At 41.7% G+C, this 18,479-nt stretch overlaps 1 protein-coding gene across 1 annotated transcript; it reads right to left on the reverse strand.

Moving 5' to 3' along the window:
- Positions 1 to 969: 969 nt before the first annotated feature.
- Positions 970 to 17,428, reverse strand: LOC108798707 (WD repeat-containing protein 17-like; the record flags this gene model as incomplete). Its single annotated transcript, XM_018570485.1, has 9 exons — positions 17,345 to 17,428; positions 13,051 to 13,179; positions 11,453 to 11,636; positions 10,357 to 10,587; positions 8,657 to 8,908; positions 4,135 to 4,257; positions 2,136 to 2,314; positions 1,147 to 1,315; positions 970 to 1,061 (listed from the first exon to the last, which is right to left on the reverse strand). Coding segments are annotated over exons 1-9 (1,410 nt in total), but the record flags the coding sequence as incomplete, so codon positions are not given.
- Positions 17,429 to 18,479: the final 1,051 nt, after the last annotated feature.

The raw sequence follows: 18,479 nt of genomic DNA on the forward strand, positions 1-18,479 counted from the left end.
GCGCGGCTGACCCAGGGGACGGAACCCGATTCCCTGACAAGTGCACAGGTGCGGTTGCACCACTTACAATCTTAAAATTTATGATTTGCCTGTTCCAAGCAATATAACCAAGCTAAGATAAACTAACAACAAATAAAATAGCAACAATTAGGAACATTAGATACAATATAACTAAATCAGTCTAGTCTTGCAGCTCTGTGGAAGCACACAGGAAAAGCACTCTTGGGGAAGAACACCTCCCCTTTATCAGCCTGAGGTGCTCTCCATGAAATGCGTACCTAGCACAGAGTTACTAGAGGAAACAGAAGCAACTGGGAGAAGCGAGAGGAGACGGAAGGATCCAACAGCTGCATGCTGGGCAGTTTCCCTACTTCCATTCCCCTATTTGCATTTTGGCTAATACATAACAAATACGTTTGTGAGTGCGTTCATTTTTTTCACCATTTCACATTAAAGTTTTTCTAACTATTACAGTATGCCAGTGCACTTCTGTGCTCTTGTTTTATAGGATCGATTTACCAATGCCCTCTGCAGAGAGACCACTGCTTCCACACAGAGAGCAAGGGCCCTTCTCTGCAGCATGCTGGCAGGATGCAGACATTTCTACTCAGGCTGCGGCTGCTTTCTAAAAAAACAAAAAAAATGTACACCTTTTGTTTTGATGCCTCTCAAATATATTTGGCCAATTTAAACTGAAATGGCTGAGTCATAGCGTTTTTCATTTCTACTGTAGCAGTTATAGAAGCTGATGTTTCTGCATTACTGGTACTACGGTGTAGAGCTATTTACATGATTTATATATGTATATGTAGCATTATTTTCATTCTTGTTTACTGCTGCTATTTATTTTAGTTTTCTCTATGTTTACTGATTCCAACGTACTGACACGGTGAATGGCTATTAGATGACATATCAAAAAATGTATGATTTGCCTGGGAATTTAGGACATTTTAATTTAGAAGAGCCTACCTCATTGAATCGTGTTATCATTTTCCCTTTCTTAACGTCCCAGATGAAACCCCCATTCCGCGATGTTGCTCCTGCTATGCAATTTAAATCTCCTAGGCAGGAAGTAAATGATGATTTAAGCAGACTGTGCATTAATTGGATTAACATTTTAGAATCTCAGTATATCAAACAATTTACCTGGTGCCCAGGACAATGAGTAGATAACACCTTCATTTCCTGGCGATGTATACACAGCTGTTAACGTGTTGATGTCCCAGACTTTTATTGTACCATCAAATGATGCAGTAGCCAATAAATTTGGATCGTCGGGTTTAAATTTGCAATCAAAGATGGTTTCAATGTGGCCCTACACAATTAGAATTAAATGTCATACTAAAGCAAACCTAAGTATCCTCATGTCGCTTCAAGACAACAGGAAAACAACATCGTTTTTATTTGAAAAATAAGTCAATCTCCCAAAATTAATATTTCAGTGATCGTTAAAGAGAAACTCCTGGTAAGTAGCAAAATAGACAGTTAAAATACATATATGCCTACTGTTTACCTACCAAACAATATATCTTTTTTTTCTTGCAACTGAATGTGACCATCCCAGTATTAAACAGGCATGCTGTGATCACTATGTCATAGCTGTCATACTGAAATTACATGATTGGGAGCCATGCTGATTCATTCCATATTATTAGTAGCGACTAGAGCTGACACATTGTGGTCTGACAACTACCAGTGGGCACCTGTGCACACTGCCAGCTGTCAAATAGGGAGTATAAATGCATGTTACCACAGCTTGAACCTCGTGCTGAGAAACTTTAATCTACAGATTAAAGTCAAGAAGCATTTTATTCTTGTGGCAATTTCTTATACCCCTGTTGGGATTTGGTACATAAGCACATCTTCAAGACCCATTATGATGGGTTCAACTTCCCAATGTTGTTTTTTTGTTTTATATTATGGAGAGTACTTCAAAAGGAGCTGAAACCTACAGATGTGAAAACACCAATAACTCCCAGGTGGGCAGGAACATACAAAATGACATATCAAAACCAACGCTGGTGAGGTTCTAGGAGATATTGATATGTGTCATGATAGCTTTTTATTAAAAACACACACCCTAATGGCATGCTAAGATCATTCATTATGACAATGGTAATAAAGAAACATCATACCAAGTCCCGCAAGAAATCCCACTTCTTAGCACCCATATCATAAAGGCCGACTCCTCCATCCATGAAGCAACAGACGGCATGACCGGGAGGTAGTGAGAAGGCATGGTTCGGTGTCAGAGTGGGAGGAGGGACTGCCTCACTAGTGGATGACGTGTGATGGTTCTTTGTAGGGGATTGTGCTAAAAATGCTCATTAGAGGGACAAAACAAATATGGCACTTATCACTCTGTAAAATAGAAATTTGTGTCTATATGCTTGTAAATAATACATATACTATACTGTATGATTGGGAACTTTAGAAATATGTGTGTAGTTCTGTGCAGAGCTGAGAACCATAGGATGGTATTAAAGAGACCCTGTCAGATTTCTAAAGAAATCAAAAAATCAAGTTCCTGCAAGAGAAATGGTATGATTCCTTCCTCAGACCCTTACATCACTACAGGACAGGAGTACAGACAGCCCTCCTTTACCAGGCTTAGGCCACACTGGGTCAGCCGGTCAGGTAGGCTGTACAAGATCCCATGGTGGGGGAATAGCTCTCACAAACATTTCCAGCAGGAAGCTGTAGGATTCGCACTGAACACTTCTGACTCCACCAGGCAGCTTTAGTAAATGCTCAGTTGCTCCGCAACATGCTGTGGTGCGGAAGGTGATGTAGCAGCGTGCATGTGCTAAGCGAATAGATCTCATGGCACTGCGGGGAAGCTGTAAGGAGAGTGTCTGCACAGAGCTGGAGTGCTGGAACCAGTGCCTGGACAGGTTAGTAGAGGACACCTCCTACCTCTTCATATAAGTGACAATATAACTCCCAGCATACTTAGTTGCCAGCTGTCTCTGAAGCCCCATTACACACAGCTGTGTACGGTCAGTGTACTTTTTCGTTCCTCCAGTACTGGAACTCAGAATGTGGCACATCATTGTTGATCACACTAACACACACTAATATCTGTAGGCTGAGCTAAAATAAATTGATCCTTCCTTGCTTGTGACCAGTCAATTCTAAGCATCTGTGGATGCTAAGCTTAAAAAGCTAAAGTGTTGCTATTTAATAAAATGTATGGTGAGACCTTGGGGCGGGTGCTCTGTCAGATTAGAGCGGTTCTGTCGGGATGTACAGTATGTACTGGGAGGCATAGGCATCCAACACACGTGTTGCTAAATGCCTAAAAGACTGTTGAAGGCTGCATCATTAAACCTGACAGGGTCTCTTTAATACATCTCAGTGTATTGTTTTTGTAAAGGCTGCTGTATTTTCTAGGTCTTTTTTGTATATTACACCATTTCCAACATGGCCATTTACTGCTATCTGGGCAGAACTATGCCTGCATGCTAACCCCACTTAATTGCTCCTATGGCCATTTGGACTTTCCAACACAACAAGGAAATTTGAGAGCTGCAGTATGTTACTGCAATTCTCTTTAAAAATTAGGGATATTTATGAGAGATGTACAGGTTAGTTCATGACTTCACAGCTCTCTTCCTTAAGGGATACCCAGAGGCCAGGAATCAGGAAACATGTCAAGAGAAATACTGAGGTTGCCATTGGCTAATACCTTCTGAAAGTGTTAGTAACTTGGCTGTTACAACTTTCTGGTTTCAACAGATTCTGACTACTGATCAAGTGGAGGTATAGACATAAGGAAAACTGACTTCCCTGCAAATGTTCTTAGTCACTAACTCTGTATTAAAGCCAACACGTCAGCCAGCAGATTAGTATCTTAAGAAGGAGGTTAGCAATGGCAGGACAGGTTTCTTTTATGAACCTCATCCTATTTACTGTTAATTACTTAGGGCAAACCCTATGAGGTTCCAATCCCATAAAGGCTTTATTATGTGCACAGAAAATGGATATTGTCTGTAATCACACATTCTATAGACAGCAAATGTGTGGAAATAGAAGTAAGCTGCTGTGGACATTATCTTCTTTTCTCCACAGTAACTTGCAATAATTTTCATGAATATTTATTTTCTGCTTTTCCTCCTTTTAAGAGGTACTCACTTTTTTTCTTGGGAGGAGAGTTGAGGACATGTAATGCATGGAAACCAGTCTTCTTCAATTTGAAATTATCTATAGGTGTTGTCTTGGAAACATTCCATACTCGTAATACACCAACCTGGGAATCTGAACGTATTGGAAAATTGTGAAACGTAGCCCATTACAGCATAACATTGATGTTACTTGTTCTAACCTTTTCTAACGAATACCGACCTATTTAATAATATAATTGTTTGTAAAAGCAAAAACAAAAAAAAACCATATGCACATTTACCCATGTTCTGTCTCTTTAGAAAATCACAGTACACACAAAGTACAGAAGAATACTTGTTGAACATGCCGGAAATCCAGTGCCCACATACAATGGATTTCTAATAGGCCCCTGATGTCTCCCCTGTACCTCCCACACAAACGATGAAGCACAGGAATGTGCTTCACCTTTAGTTTACCTAGGACTCCAGCTGGCTTTTCTCATCTGAAGCATGAAGTGCTGGGAGCAGCGTTTCATGGTTCAGTGTTCACAGATGCAGTTTGGGGGACAGAAGTTCTGTATGGGGAAAAAAATGGCAGTATAGCCACCCAGATCACTTGTAGTTGAGGAGCTGGCCCTTTTTTTCTTATATTATCATGCATATCTTTAATTTTTGCAAAAGGTGAACTTAGGCTTTAACTAACAAAAATTATGCACTTGGGGCTTGTTCACACCATGTCCAGAACAGATTGGGACCAAAAAGTTTTTTGTCCGCACCTTAAATGCATCCCAATGTATTCCTATGGTATTTCTGGGCTCTGTTCACACCGGTGCAGTCCATTCCAAAATGTATTTAAACGCATCAAAACACATGCAAACGCACAGGGCTGCACCTGAAAGCCAATTTTAAGCTAAAAGAAAAGGCATTGGAACATATTGAAATACGTAAAAAATGCATCAAAAACGCACTGCACGCAGTTTGTAGATCTGCTCCAGACATGGTCTGAACAAGCCCTAAAACCTTCACCCCATCTTAATTATCTAATTTAACAGTGGCATAGTGATTAGCACTTCTGCCTTGCAGCACTGGGGGGTCCCTGGTTCCAATCCAGGCCAAGTCACTATCTGCAAAAGGAGTTTGCATGTTCTCCCTGTGCTGGCGTGGGTTTCCTCTGGATACTCCAGTCCCCCCCACACTCAAAAGACCTGCTGGTAGGTTAATTGGCTCCTGTCTAAATTAGCCTTTGCATGTGAGATAGGGACCTTAGATTGTAAGACTGATGTGAATGCGTGCTGTGTAAATTGTCTGCACTATATAAATAAAATAAAACAACTGTATAAAGAAAACATAATAGTGGGGGAAAAAACAATTCTGGCTTTAACCAATCATTTTAGGTACATCAATTCTTAAAGGAGAATTATGAGGTGAGTGAAAAACACTCATCCCCATAATTCAAATCAACCTGTGTCAATGAAGCTGTCACAGGTCGGCTCTATTGATCAGGAAGTCAGCGAACACATACCGCAGATCACTGACTTCCAAATCCTCTCCCTGCAGAGAGCAGTGTCTGTCAGTCACTGCTCCTTGCATGGATTCCCCCATCTCCATTTCTACAGTGTTGAGTAGAGAAACGGACGGGGAGGAGGGTGGTACAGGTGGCTCTGGCTCTAGAAAGGCAGAGCCAGCTGTCAATCAGCCAGCGGGGCAGATCTCGACAGTATTGTTGAGATCAGTCCCGGCTGCGGCGTGGCTCTGCAGTCTCAGCATATAGCGGGCAATATGCTAAATTTCAGGTCACCGGAGGACATAATATATGTCCTCCCATGACCCTGAAGTAAACTATGGGCAAAAAAGTTTGCCCCATAGTTCTAATTGTCAAGTACAAAAATTGTTACAATAAATAAACCCTCCACCTCTCCAAATGATCCCTCATATTAAAAATGTGACAATGTTGTCTTCATACCAACACACATTCATACAGCACTTCCTGGCTCCTCCTAATTGGCTCTGAATATAAATTGATTCTATCTAGATCCATGGTATGTTCACATTTGAACCATTAATTAATTCCTCTTTCCTGGATCCAGAACTGAAAACACATTCTTAAATCTGGGTCTTGGTCTTCCATGTGACTTCTGCATTAGTCAAATTTTCTTGCATGACCATATTTTCGTTTCATTAAAAGAGTATAGAGTCACTGATCGAATTCTTATTTAAATAGTTAAATTAAATGGACTCCCCGGTATAATCAATCTAAATAGTTTTTTTTGCCCCATAGTTCTCCTTTAATGGTCCGCATAACTGGGGACGTGGCAAGGCTGTGTCCATTGCCTAAATTCATTGAGCCTGAAGTTGTTGCTCTTTCTCATCTTAGAAATTTGGAAGAAAAACTAGTCAAAAATACTTTTTTGCTACTGCCTTTAACTTGCTTTAATATGCCAAGGAAAACTACTCATGTAGGTATTAAGTCTTGATAGCTCCAATATCATGATCTTTCAGGGTCTTTCAATTATTGCTCCATAAAATAGGAGATACTTTTGGCCTTTCCTGGATGTTCTTTGAGGCAGGTAGTGTTTCCCATTTTGTCTCTTTATCACAAGAATCAGCCACACAGCAAGCCTTCAAACACTAGACAATATCAAAGTGTTCTCCTGCAAATAGCAGATCTCATTAGTGGAGCTCCCAGAATGGAATAGGGAATTCTAGCCGTTGGATGACTGGCCAGAGACAGCAGGTGGCAGACAGATTCATGCCTCTTCAACATCAAGCAACTGGGCGTGAAGACAGAGACCAAGGAATAGCTTGGCAAATACACATACTCTCGAGGTTTGCTTGACAGAATGAGGACCCACAACAGTTAACAGAAATAATTTAAAGTGACACTAAACTCAGACGTTAAATCTTAAAAATGCATTCAAGTACCCTAACTATTACCAGAATTGTACTTTATGTGTGCATCACTCGGCTGCAGATCCTCAAATCATCTCTGAATTGGTCCTTCCTTCTGGAGGGTGTCTACTTTTGTTCCCCATGCTCCCTGTGTTTGTTGTAAAGTAGACACCACTCCAAGTTTGCTCCTGTGATAGGCTATAATTTCAATACCAGTTAGTAAACTAAATGTGAGATTGTAGTCCATTAAATATCTTTCTACTCCATTTGTTCAAAGTCCTCATCACATGAAAGATTTAGGGGATCATATAGCAGCCCGTGGTTTGGCAGGGCTGCCATTCTTAAAATGAATGTCCTTCCTTGACTGTTATATTTAATGCAGAAAATCCCCATTGCACTTCTAAGAACATTTTGTAAATTAAATACAAGTCTTTCCCAATTTTTTTTTGCTAATATATTTTTGTACTTGAATTATACAAGTTTATTGACCTCTAAACACAGAGGATAGAGGAGGGGCGAGAAGTTACTGGACACTAGGAATTGCTTTTAAAGGAGAAGTATGGGGAGAGTGAAATACACTCATACCCATAATTAGAGCCAACTTGTGACACTTAAGTTGTCACACGTCAGCTCTATTGATCAGGGACTGAGCAATGACATACTGCTGATCGCTGAGTTCCCGATCTTCTCCCTGCAGAGAGTGGTGCCTGTCAGTCACTGCTCCCGGCAGGGATTCCCCCCCCCTCTCTCTATTACTCCATCACTGACTGGAGGAACGGATAGGGGTGGGCACAATCCGGCAGCGGGGTGGATCCTGACAATATTGTCGGAAAACGTCCAGGCTGCAGCACGGCTCTGCGCTGTCAGCATATAGCGGGCTGAGTTTTGGGTTACAGGAGGGCATTAGTACATGTCCTCCTGTGACCCTAAAGAGAACTTTGGGAAAGGTTGGACCATAGTTCTCTTTTAAGCATGTCATCTAGTGAGAATCCTTCATTGGAATCTACCCAAAACTAGCAAAGATATGTGTATCCCAAAAATGGAAAATATAATGACAAAGCAAAACACATGCTAAACATAAATGATTAATGAAACAAAACCTTTCATTAATTTAATTTAACCATTGTTGAAAATGATCAAACAATGCCTGATAATGAAATTGTCACGTGCATTATGTTTAAGTAAATTGTAAATGAAAGCCTGCATAGTCATAAATTATATTGAAATAAAAGCGAGTGTGATAAGTTCTCAGGATGTAGCTGAAAATGACATATGACATTTTTTGCGGTGGTGTCTATTTTCAAACATTTGCTCCATTTTTTTAATAACATAGATCTTACTCATTTGACTATTTCACTGGCTATTGCTGGCTTTATTCAGGGTTCTTCTTGATGTTTTTTAATTGTCATGTTTTACTAAATTGACATTATTCCACAATCTGCTCCACTCTAGAGTGTGCCATATTACAATGTTACAAAAACAAAAGGTTCAACCCTGAGAGGCATCAGAACCTGCAAATGATGCTCTCAGCACTTAATCTTTGTGCAAGATACAGTATGGCAAAAAAAGGTAATAGTCTATACTGATACAAAAAGTAAAATGTCATACAGAAATCAGTATTATTTTTTTTAATCAATGAAATATGGCAGTACATATAGGCTTACCTCCTGTTATGAACATGCCTGGGGCTGTTGGGACCCAGGCTAAGCACTGAACAGATGCTGCTGCACTTGGAAAACTGAATGTAGTAATACAAGATAAGGACTCAGAGTCTACTAGTCGGATCCCATTGTGTAAATTAGCAACAAGAAGGTAATCAGTGGAAAGTGGGTCCCATTCTAGTGCTGTTACTGGATCCTCCTCATCTGTTCCCTCCAGTGATTCCGGTCTCAGTACATGCTTCTGACTCTTACAACCTAAAGAAATAAAAAGATGCGTTTCTTGTGGCACAGGACAAGATGTACTTTATGTGTGCTTCCATTTCTGGAGGCCCTTAATTTCTGTACTCATCGCCCAGAACTTGTTACAAGTTCACAGCTGAACAACCATTACGACGTGTGCCATGTCATATAAACAGGGAACCTCTGCTTGTCTTATCCTCTAGTCAAGAAGCATGAGGCAATGGGCATATGCTGTTCCAATCCAGAAGTGAATTAGCAAGGTGTCCAAAGGATCCCCTAACCAGTTCTCTAGAGTAGGTTGTGGTAATCAAATCAACTCACTTGTTGGATCAAGCAGATTTCACTGGCTAACTCTATTGTCCTTGAATTCAGCCTAACTTGGGTAAAGTTAAACCCAACAATGTTTCATTAATGCAGTATATGTTTAGTGGTCACTAGTAATGGCTTTCCTATGTACTGTCAGCAGGAATTGTGTTCATTGCTTCTTGTATGTTGTGGCAGGGCAGATTGTCACACTTGCCACCGTATCCTTCTTTAAAATAAGGTATGATCTTATATGAAGCAGTCATGGCCTCACAGCATGAAATACCTACTGTATTCCTTACTGATCCCTGATGGCAATCAGATAACATCCACATATAAATAATATACCATGTTTTTAATCATTTTAATTAATCCCATTTCTTTCTTAGGGAAGTTTCAACCCTAGGAAAGCAATCTACTAAAGTTATTGGAACCTGTTCCTGTGAAGACTGTCACTGCTCTTGCAGTAAAGAACCTTTTTCTCAGCTAAAAAAATAAAATGTGAGACCTAGTAAAGTAAATTACCATAAGGTGACTATTATAAAGTGGCTTAGCTCATGGATCATACATATTCATACAAATATCAAGGAGTCTTAAAGGGAAAACGATAATTACTATACGCAAGTAACGTGATCTGACAGACTTTTGGACATGGCTGCTTAGAAAGCTAGTGCTCCTATCAAATGATACACTAGCATCTTTCCTTGTTTGCTAGTTTCAAACAGATCAGAGCAGCTGCCATATTTGCTTGTTTGGATTTGGTAAAGGCACACACTGGAAGTCTTCAGCGGCCTTGTAAAGACGATGGCTGCTGGTGTGTGGCTGCACCTTCAGGAGGGTGAGGCTACATCCAGGTGAGTCTGCTGTTTGTACATTGCTATATATGTCCCATAGCTGAGCAACTTGGACAGCTTAATGTTAGGAACCATAATTATCAGAGATGACTTGATGTGGTAATGTGGTTTCCACATATACTGTATTTTGAAATGTAAGCAACTAGAAATGTAAGCAGATTGGAGGTTCTGCACGGGGCATCACTACAGTCAATGTAATTATTGTGGCAAGAGCTATATTTTTTCGATACAGATTTTGGCAAATTTGTTAACAAATATAGAACTTGAGATTTAAACATACCTCCTGTAATCACAATTTTATTTTACCTGGTTGAAAAATGGAAAGGCTGCCATCTGTGTGTCCAAAGACAACTTTTCCTTTTTTTCTTGGATGCCACCGAAATAGACAGATGTCCGAAAGAAAGCTGTGGGCTTCTTTGTGAACAGCCACACCACTGTCTGGTCCAGAGATAGTCCAGATATAAAGGGGCCCTCTGTGTGATACAAAGGCTACAGCATCGCCAGAATTCCAACACCAACTCAGCGAGGCTGGCATTCCTAGACAAGGACAAGATGAGAAAGGAGAGTGACTGAAATAAAAAAAGCAGCCCAAAGCATAGAAAAAAAAAACCTAATAATAAAATTATAAATTTTTTTATTTGTTTTAAGTATTGGTTGGAAGGAAATGACATGGTAGGGTACAACAAATAAATGTGATATAGCTGTACATGATTTAATATATGCTACAGAAAATAATAACTAATAATGTATGCCCACTGTTCTAATTATTATATAAATATTGTCAGTTATAATTATTGCCAGTACATTTGTCTACAGCATTGTAACCCTTCCCCACTCCAACTAAACCTAATAAAAAAAAAGGTTTGGCTGAAGTTCCAATTTTCCATGCAGCAGTCAGCACTAAGATAAGTAGACTTACCACAACTGTAAAACATTTTGCAACATCCATATATTAAATTATATTTAAAATGTTGAAACATGATTAAACAATATTTAAAGCATTGAAACATGCATATATTAAACAATAATTAAAAGCCATGTCAGGCTTTTATTATTCTCTTTGTCATACTGGAGAGAATAACCCTATTCATCTCTGTCACCAAGACAGTAAGTGATGGGAAGTCTACAGTTTGCAGCTGTCACCGAAATGGGAATAAAGAGAAATCTTCCAATGGGTACACCTGTTCCACTGACAACTGCCTAAAAGGATTTCCCTTCACTTTCTGTGGGGTCCCTGGGACAGGAATTGAATGGGGCACAGGCTGACAGGGATTTTCATCATTTTCTATACTCTATCCAAAACGAAAAATATATATTTAGACCCAAAACGAAAAAAATATATATTTAGACGCTTAACTATTGAGTATCTGATACCACAGGCAGCTCTCTTTGTTCCACTTACCTTTGGTGCTGTCAAGCCTGGCCACCACTTTCTGTTCAGCCACATTCCAGATGATCACTAGATTGTCTGCGCTGGCACTGGCAAACATGTCAGGGTTGTGTGGACACCAGGAGATGGCTGTGATTGTCTTTTTGTGCTCTGACATGATTGCACGGAGTTTAAATTCATTGTATCTGTGATCCAGCTGGAGAGAGGTAAAAAATGATGTAAGATGAAATACAAGTGCAATATCTACAAAACCAGATATACCGGTACCTTAATGATGTGTCAGAACAATACTTCTGCTTTGAGGTACCCTGATTCTTAGCCTGCATTTCAGTACACCAATAATAAAACACAGAACCCAAAATCTTTTCTAATTAAAGGTTATGGTTAGTCAAAGCTAATTACAGTTTTGGGTGTATAGCAATGTGTTTGCTCAATCACTGGCTTGAATAAACTTCTGGAGGAGCTCTTCTACCAGATTTGCGATTCCAAGCCCCCTTCAATGCATCAGAACGTTTTCTGTGTTAAGCTGCCCATACACTTTGCCATCATCGGACAACACTTTTCGTCCGATGATCGAATTGCCGTACGGAGGCCCCATCCTGCCCCGATTATCGCAAGGTTCAATCAGCAGTAATTTTTAAAAAAGCACCTGGGCGAATTGCGGTAATCGGCCGCACGTATTTTTGTTTGCGCATGAGCAGTGTAAATCGTACGAATTTTGACGTACGGAAACGCCACCAACCTTGCAAAAATCATATGATCGGCCAAAGTTTTCTAAACTGCTGGATAGTCAAAGGTCGATCGATTGTACAGTATTTGCGGTTGTACACTGCCCATCAACCTTACGAATATCGGACGAAAATGCGATTGCATACGAAAATCGGCCGATAATCGTAAGGTGTATGGACACCTTAAAGCTGGCCACACACTGTTTTTTGTTCAACCCATGGGCTGAATGAAAAAAATAGAACAGATGCCTCCATCAACGCTATACGAGCATTGATGGAGGAATCCCCGCTGTTTCTTCTGTAGTCTGAGAGCAGCTGCCGGCCACTGTCAGAATACCTGTTCGTTAGAATATTTTCCAACACTGTTTTACTTTTTTTGTTCAACCCGTGGGCTTAACGAAAATAATAGAACAGATTTCTCCATCAACGCTATACGAGCATTGATCGAGTAATCCCTGCTCTTTCTCCTGTATTCTGACAGCAGCCACCGGCCACTTCCAGCTCTGTTCAAGTATTCTGACTGCACCGGCAGGCCACTGTCAGAAGCTCATTGGCTGCCGGCTCTGTTCGTTAGCAGATTTTACAGCCGGCTCCTTCAATCAGCTGATCGAGGGATGCCAGCTAAAAGGGTGCAGACAGCGTCACCCAGTTCGCAAAATTTGCATAATGTATGGCTAACTTTACTTATGTAAATATTTAGTAGCAAGGAAATTTCACGGAACACCTGAATCCAATGATTTGGAGGGGTGCCCCAATACTTTTGGCAATATAGTGTATATGATTGTCTTGGCTGGCTCAAGTTCCTCCACTTTGTTGCATAAAAAAAGTTGAATGATTGTGGTCCACCCATTCATTGATGAAGATAACAAAAAGAGAACATACCTGATATACATAAATAGCTAAAGTAGCACAGTAAGCAAATCTGTCCCCACTAGCAGCACAGACATCTTTGTTCCATGGCTGGCACCCAGCAGCTAGAAGACCTACTTGCTTCACTTGAGACATCTTCGCCTGTGACAATACAAATCACATTTATTTACCAAAACAATACAAAAAAAACATACGCCAATATGCACTATTGAAGTTGAGCATTAGTAGGGATGGCACAGCCTTTAGAAACAACATTACATTATCAGGTTAGAACGTAATTAAAAGGTAATTCAACCGGTTACTGAAAAATTCATTTTGTGTAAAGTCAACAATTTGTATGTTAAAGGAGAACTATGGGGTCAGGGCTTTTCCCCATAGTTCTCCTAAGGGTCACGGGAGGACACAAATTTGCGTTCTTCCATGACCCCAAGCTCAGTATACTGAGACGCCGCACCCGGAACGGATCCGACATTGCTGTCGAGATCCACCCAGCTGCGGGATTGATAGCTGGCTCTGCCTATCCAGAGGCAGAGCCAGCTGTGCCTGCCCCCTCCCCGTCCGTTCCGCCAGTCAGCGCTGGAGGATCGGACAGGGGAGAGGTGGGGAATCCCTGCAGAAACTCGTGACTGTCACTCACGGCTCTCTGCAGGGATAGATCGAGAAGTGAGCGAGCGACGGTCGCTCACTTCCCGATCTACTGAGCCGACCTGTGACAGTTACATTGTAACTGTCACAGGTCGCAGGTAACTGTAAGACTACTGCTTAAGAATAAAAAGTGTTGATGTTTTAAAGAGCAGTCCTTGACAACACATATCGATCTGTGATCTAGCAATGATATTCAACAAAGAATGCAACTGTACTAAAGAAAAAAAGTCCACTTTGATGACCTTGATTTGAGCCCTATGCAATTACTACAAACAGATTCCAGAGCATTTCTGACATTTAGGGAGGTAGCATGAACTGTCTATAGGCCTGTAAAAGTGACCTGGATAGCTGGGAATAGGCTGAAGAAAAGGAGACCAAGCTCACAGCTGCTGCTACATTTTTACATATTATTAACAAGCAGTAAAAGAGTCAAAGTCATCACTGTTACCTCCAGCTGCTTGCACTGGGAAGTAATTCACTCTCAAAGATTCTCAACAATCACAAGAAAGACTATAAATTCAGATTTCAGTTGGCTTCCTAAAGGTGCCCATACACCTTACAACCATCGCAAGACAAAAGTCTTGCGATGGTTGTAAGGTGTATGGGCACCTTTAGGAATGGTTGTAAGGTAATAAAAAAATGTATGATCTGCCCATCTTGGGCAGGCAGATCGTACTTGCGATCATCGCAAGCCCGCCCCCCGATGTGCGGCATTTGTCTTACGAGCAGGCCACAAACCCGCCGACAATCGTACGATTCTCGGCAGGTTTTCGAGCCTGCTCGTAAGACAAAAGACGTGCGACCGTACAGTAGAAACGGTCGCACGCCTTCCATACACCTGCCGATTATCGTACGATTGCGGGATTTCCCGCGATTATCGTACGATAATCGGCAGGTGTATGGGCACCTTTAGAAACACCTGCTGTGTGTTTACATTACAGGCCTGGCAGGTTGCCAAGATTCTGCTCCCAATAGAAAGTAAGGGAAAAGGAGTTGTGATTTCAGTGCCCCTGTTGTGGATTTTGAAGATGAATTTCTCCACAATGATAAATCTACAGAGATAAATGAGGGTGTTTTTAAAGTGCTTTTAATGCTTGTAAATAGTTATATAGCCGGCGGACCGCTTGTATGTAAACAGGCATCGCTGCTTGTTTTTAATTTTGACAGTTTCCAGCTCGCACGTACAAGTGGGCGGGGCTAACAGGTCGTCTTTAGACGGCCGATCAGATCCAAGAAGCTCTCGGCCAGCAGTTAATTATAACGGCCGGCTGGGAAGAGGTTAAAGTGATATTAAACCTTCTGGGTTTTTAATGGGAACCAGACTTACTTTAAAAATACTTTTCTTTATTCTTATATTTTTCCCGGCTGATGTGGGGGCACCCGTGCGTGCATGCTCATGGCCGTGCCAGCACCTAGCTATCTATATACACACACACAGTGTGAGGGCAGCCACGCCCCCACCCTTGCAGTCACAGTTTGACTGATGGCAGAAGGAGCCTACCAATCCTCTGCCCTCAGTACCCTCCCCCACAGCCAGGAAGTTTGAGTTTATACCCAGTTGTGGCGGAGGATACAAGCAGCTGCAAGTAAGTTTGTGTGGGGGGGGGCCTATAATACTACTTTAACTGCAGCAGAGAAGAATCAGGTCTCCTAGCCGGCCAGACAAAACTGTGCTGTATGGCAAAAGCAGTGTAAATCTCAGGACTGGATGAACGGAATACAAATCCTTTGGCAGGTAAATCAATTCTCATATACGTGTTTTATGTGTGTATTTAGCAGTTTGCCTGAAGTTCAGTTTTAAACATCCCTCCCCAGGTGCTTAGGTGTCTCTTCCGTTCTTCACAACCTTCTTTCCGAAATCTAGTCTGGCGCTGCAGTGCAAAGTAACTCCCTGTATTCTTGAATGAAGCCATACCATTACTGTATAGGAATGGCCCTTTTCTTGTTTATGGAAAGCTACTGTGCAGGCTTGAATGGAAGGCACATATTTGTACCTTACTACTCCAGCTCTTAAAGGCCAAATGGTCAAGCAATGTCATGGGGAGGGTGTGCCTAAGCCTATGAAAATACTGACTTTCAACATATGAAAGAACCTTTTAGCATGGCCTCTGTCCGGCTATATTATACAGTAGTTTATAAGGTCAGCATGACCCATACCTTGTACCCCTGTTTTCATTGCAGGTCATATATCTCTTCCAAATCCATTTTATTGCTGATCAGTGCAGACTGCAAGCAGGCTGATTGTAAACAAAGAAATGTTTACACCGGCTGGGGCCAATAATGCCAGCATTTGAAGCAAAGAGAAAGAAACCTGTTCGGTTTAATGTGGTGCGTTACTGTGCATTATGTGTGTTGCATTAAGGTGTCCCGTGATTCCAGCTTCAAAGAGCTCTGGGTGGTACGGGAACGAGGAATGTCTTCTGATGTGCCAAAGCTTATATTATCAGCACAGGGGCCTGCTATCTGTTTTATCCCCCACATGATCACTTTAAATATGCATTGAAATCTGACAGAGCAATCAAGCTTTTCAGTCTTCTTTTATAAAATTGAGAAGCAATTAAAGATAAGCTGTGTTCCCTAAACGAAGCACCCCAGTATGCTTTCACCGTTTAAAACCTGTCTGTTGGCAATTGCATGTTCTGCTTCCCGCCAACACCTGAGATGCCGAGATGATGGGGGTGTTGGTTGGGGGAGGGCCGCACGTTACTGGCTCCTGGAAGCGATCTGGCGGTGTCTGTTTAAAGGGGCACCCTGCCAACGATGTATGGCGTATGTTGGTGGCAGCAAGAGGGTTAAACCAGGGATGGGCAAACTCCGGCCTTCCAGCTTATGCTTCTGTCTCTGAGAGTCATGCCTGTGACTGTGAGACTCTTGCAATGCCTCATGGGATTTGTAGTTCCATAACAGCTGGAGGCCCAAAGTTTGCCCTCCCCTGGTTTAAATGTTCAGAAGAGAAAAGGGTTCACCATGCGTTCATCTTTCCTCCCACCTCAGTCACAAACTAGGGCACCCGACAGGCGCATGAAGAGAACACAGGACGGATTTCCTGTAGACCCGACGCAGATGCTTCTGCCACTGCCAGCAAAGTGGATTAAGAAAACCCCGCTGCCTCCCGTCAGACACACCGTATCCTAGTCAAACCTCCCTGAATCTTGTAAGTTGTAGGAAACACCATTTATCAGATCACTCTGAACAAAATGGCAGCAGAGGGCTGGGCGAGTATGTTTTGAAACACATTAAAAACCAGCCCTTTCAGCGACGTGATCCCGGCAGTCACCTTTTTCTTATCGCTCAATAGCTGCACCTTTTTTTAGATTGCTTCTGCGTACCTCCCAGGAATAACAAGTGAGGCTTCTAGAACACATCCAGGGTACCAGTGAAATTTTCGCAATGCAATAGCGGCTCATATCAAAGATTATTGCAGTTTCCACGGAGATGGATGAAAGCAGAACAAAAAAAAACCACAATGCTTTGTAACCAGCTTCTTCCGCAGTGAGCTGAGCTTTTTTCCTTTCCTATTTAATGAAGTCCATTTTTTAAAACTAAACGGCTGTAATGAAAAAGCAGCAGTCTGTTAGAAGAGTCCAAATTCTGCCTTCCTTGAAACACACCAGGGGGACGAGCAGTACATCGCTACAACATCTGGAAGTGCTATGCCTACCTTCACGTATGTGTCATATTTTGTGAACCACTTAAGGATTTCCATGTCCATTCCAGATTTCAGCTGCTTCTAGAAGACTGCCGTATCCTGCTTTTTTCTCTCCAGCACAAACAAAAAACAGTTCGCTAGAGAGATGGAAGGACCTGCTCACGGGATAATGCAGCCTTCCTAAAGGATGCAAGAAAAGGCATGAGTATTGTGTCACAGCACTTATACACAGCCACTGTCAGTAGCCTGGCAACTGCAGGGTTTAATCGGAGTCATTTTGTTTGCTTGTTTGGATGATTTATATCTCTTTTTTTTATCATTTTGTTAGAACACATATACATTTTGTGGTCTCTGTATGTGAAACCGCCACGATGAACGAATACCATTAGGATTAACCTTTCCATTGCCAGATATACTATAGAGATTCGTGATGGCAGAAGCATGCTAACTTAAAAAAAAGCATCCCTGACTTAGAGCAAGTCACTAATTTGATGAAGGAATATGTTTTTGCTGAGGGTGTCAATGACCAGATTCATTATACACTGTGTTTGACCTGCCCATCATGGCAATATCTCCATCACACACAGGGCCAGATTTACTACTGGGCAGAATATACACATGCCTATAGGTGCCCTCCATAGACGGATGCCGTGCAAGTAACTACTTTGCCTAATTCCCAAGATACAACACCGGAAATGGCAAAGAGGGTGCATTCTGCACAAAATGCATCCTCTTGCTCCAAGATGAGCAGTGCCTACAGGAACCGCCAGCTTCTGCAAACGCAGGGGAAGGACCCCGGCCGTGCATAAGTCTGCCCTGTAAAACACCTGTCTGATGCAGGCATTTAGGGCAGCCATACGTGACACTGGGGTCCTTCTCTGCATATGTGAAAGCTGCCGGTTCCTGCAGCCGATAAGGGCACCGGCTCAGGCTGAACAGATTTTTATTCGTGCCTACAGGTGCCGAAATGGAAATCCGGCCGAGGTGGCAAATGTTATTTTGTAGTCTTTCAATTTACTGATTCTGTTAATGGATCTGTGAATGAATGACATGGTAAATATGGCTGTAACATGGTCACAAACGTTCATTATTCTTTTAAAATGACTAGCTGCTCAAAACATAAACTATAATCAAGGAATATATACTG

The sequence above is a fragment of the Nanorana parkeri genome, unplaced genomic scaffold (assembly GCF_000935625.1).
Source record: "Nanorana parkeri isolate BGI_ZX_2015 unplaced genomic scaffold, ASM93562v1 scaffold1541, whole genome shotgun sequence".
NCBI classification, from domain to species: Eukaryota; Metazoa; Chordata; class Amphibia; order Anura; family Dicroglossidae; genus Nanorana; species Nanorana parkeri.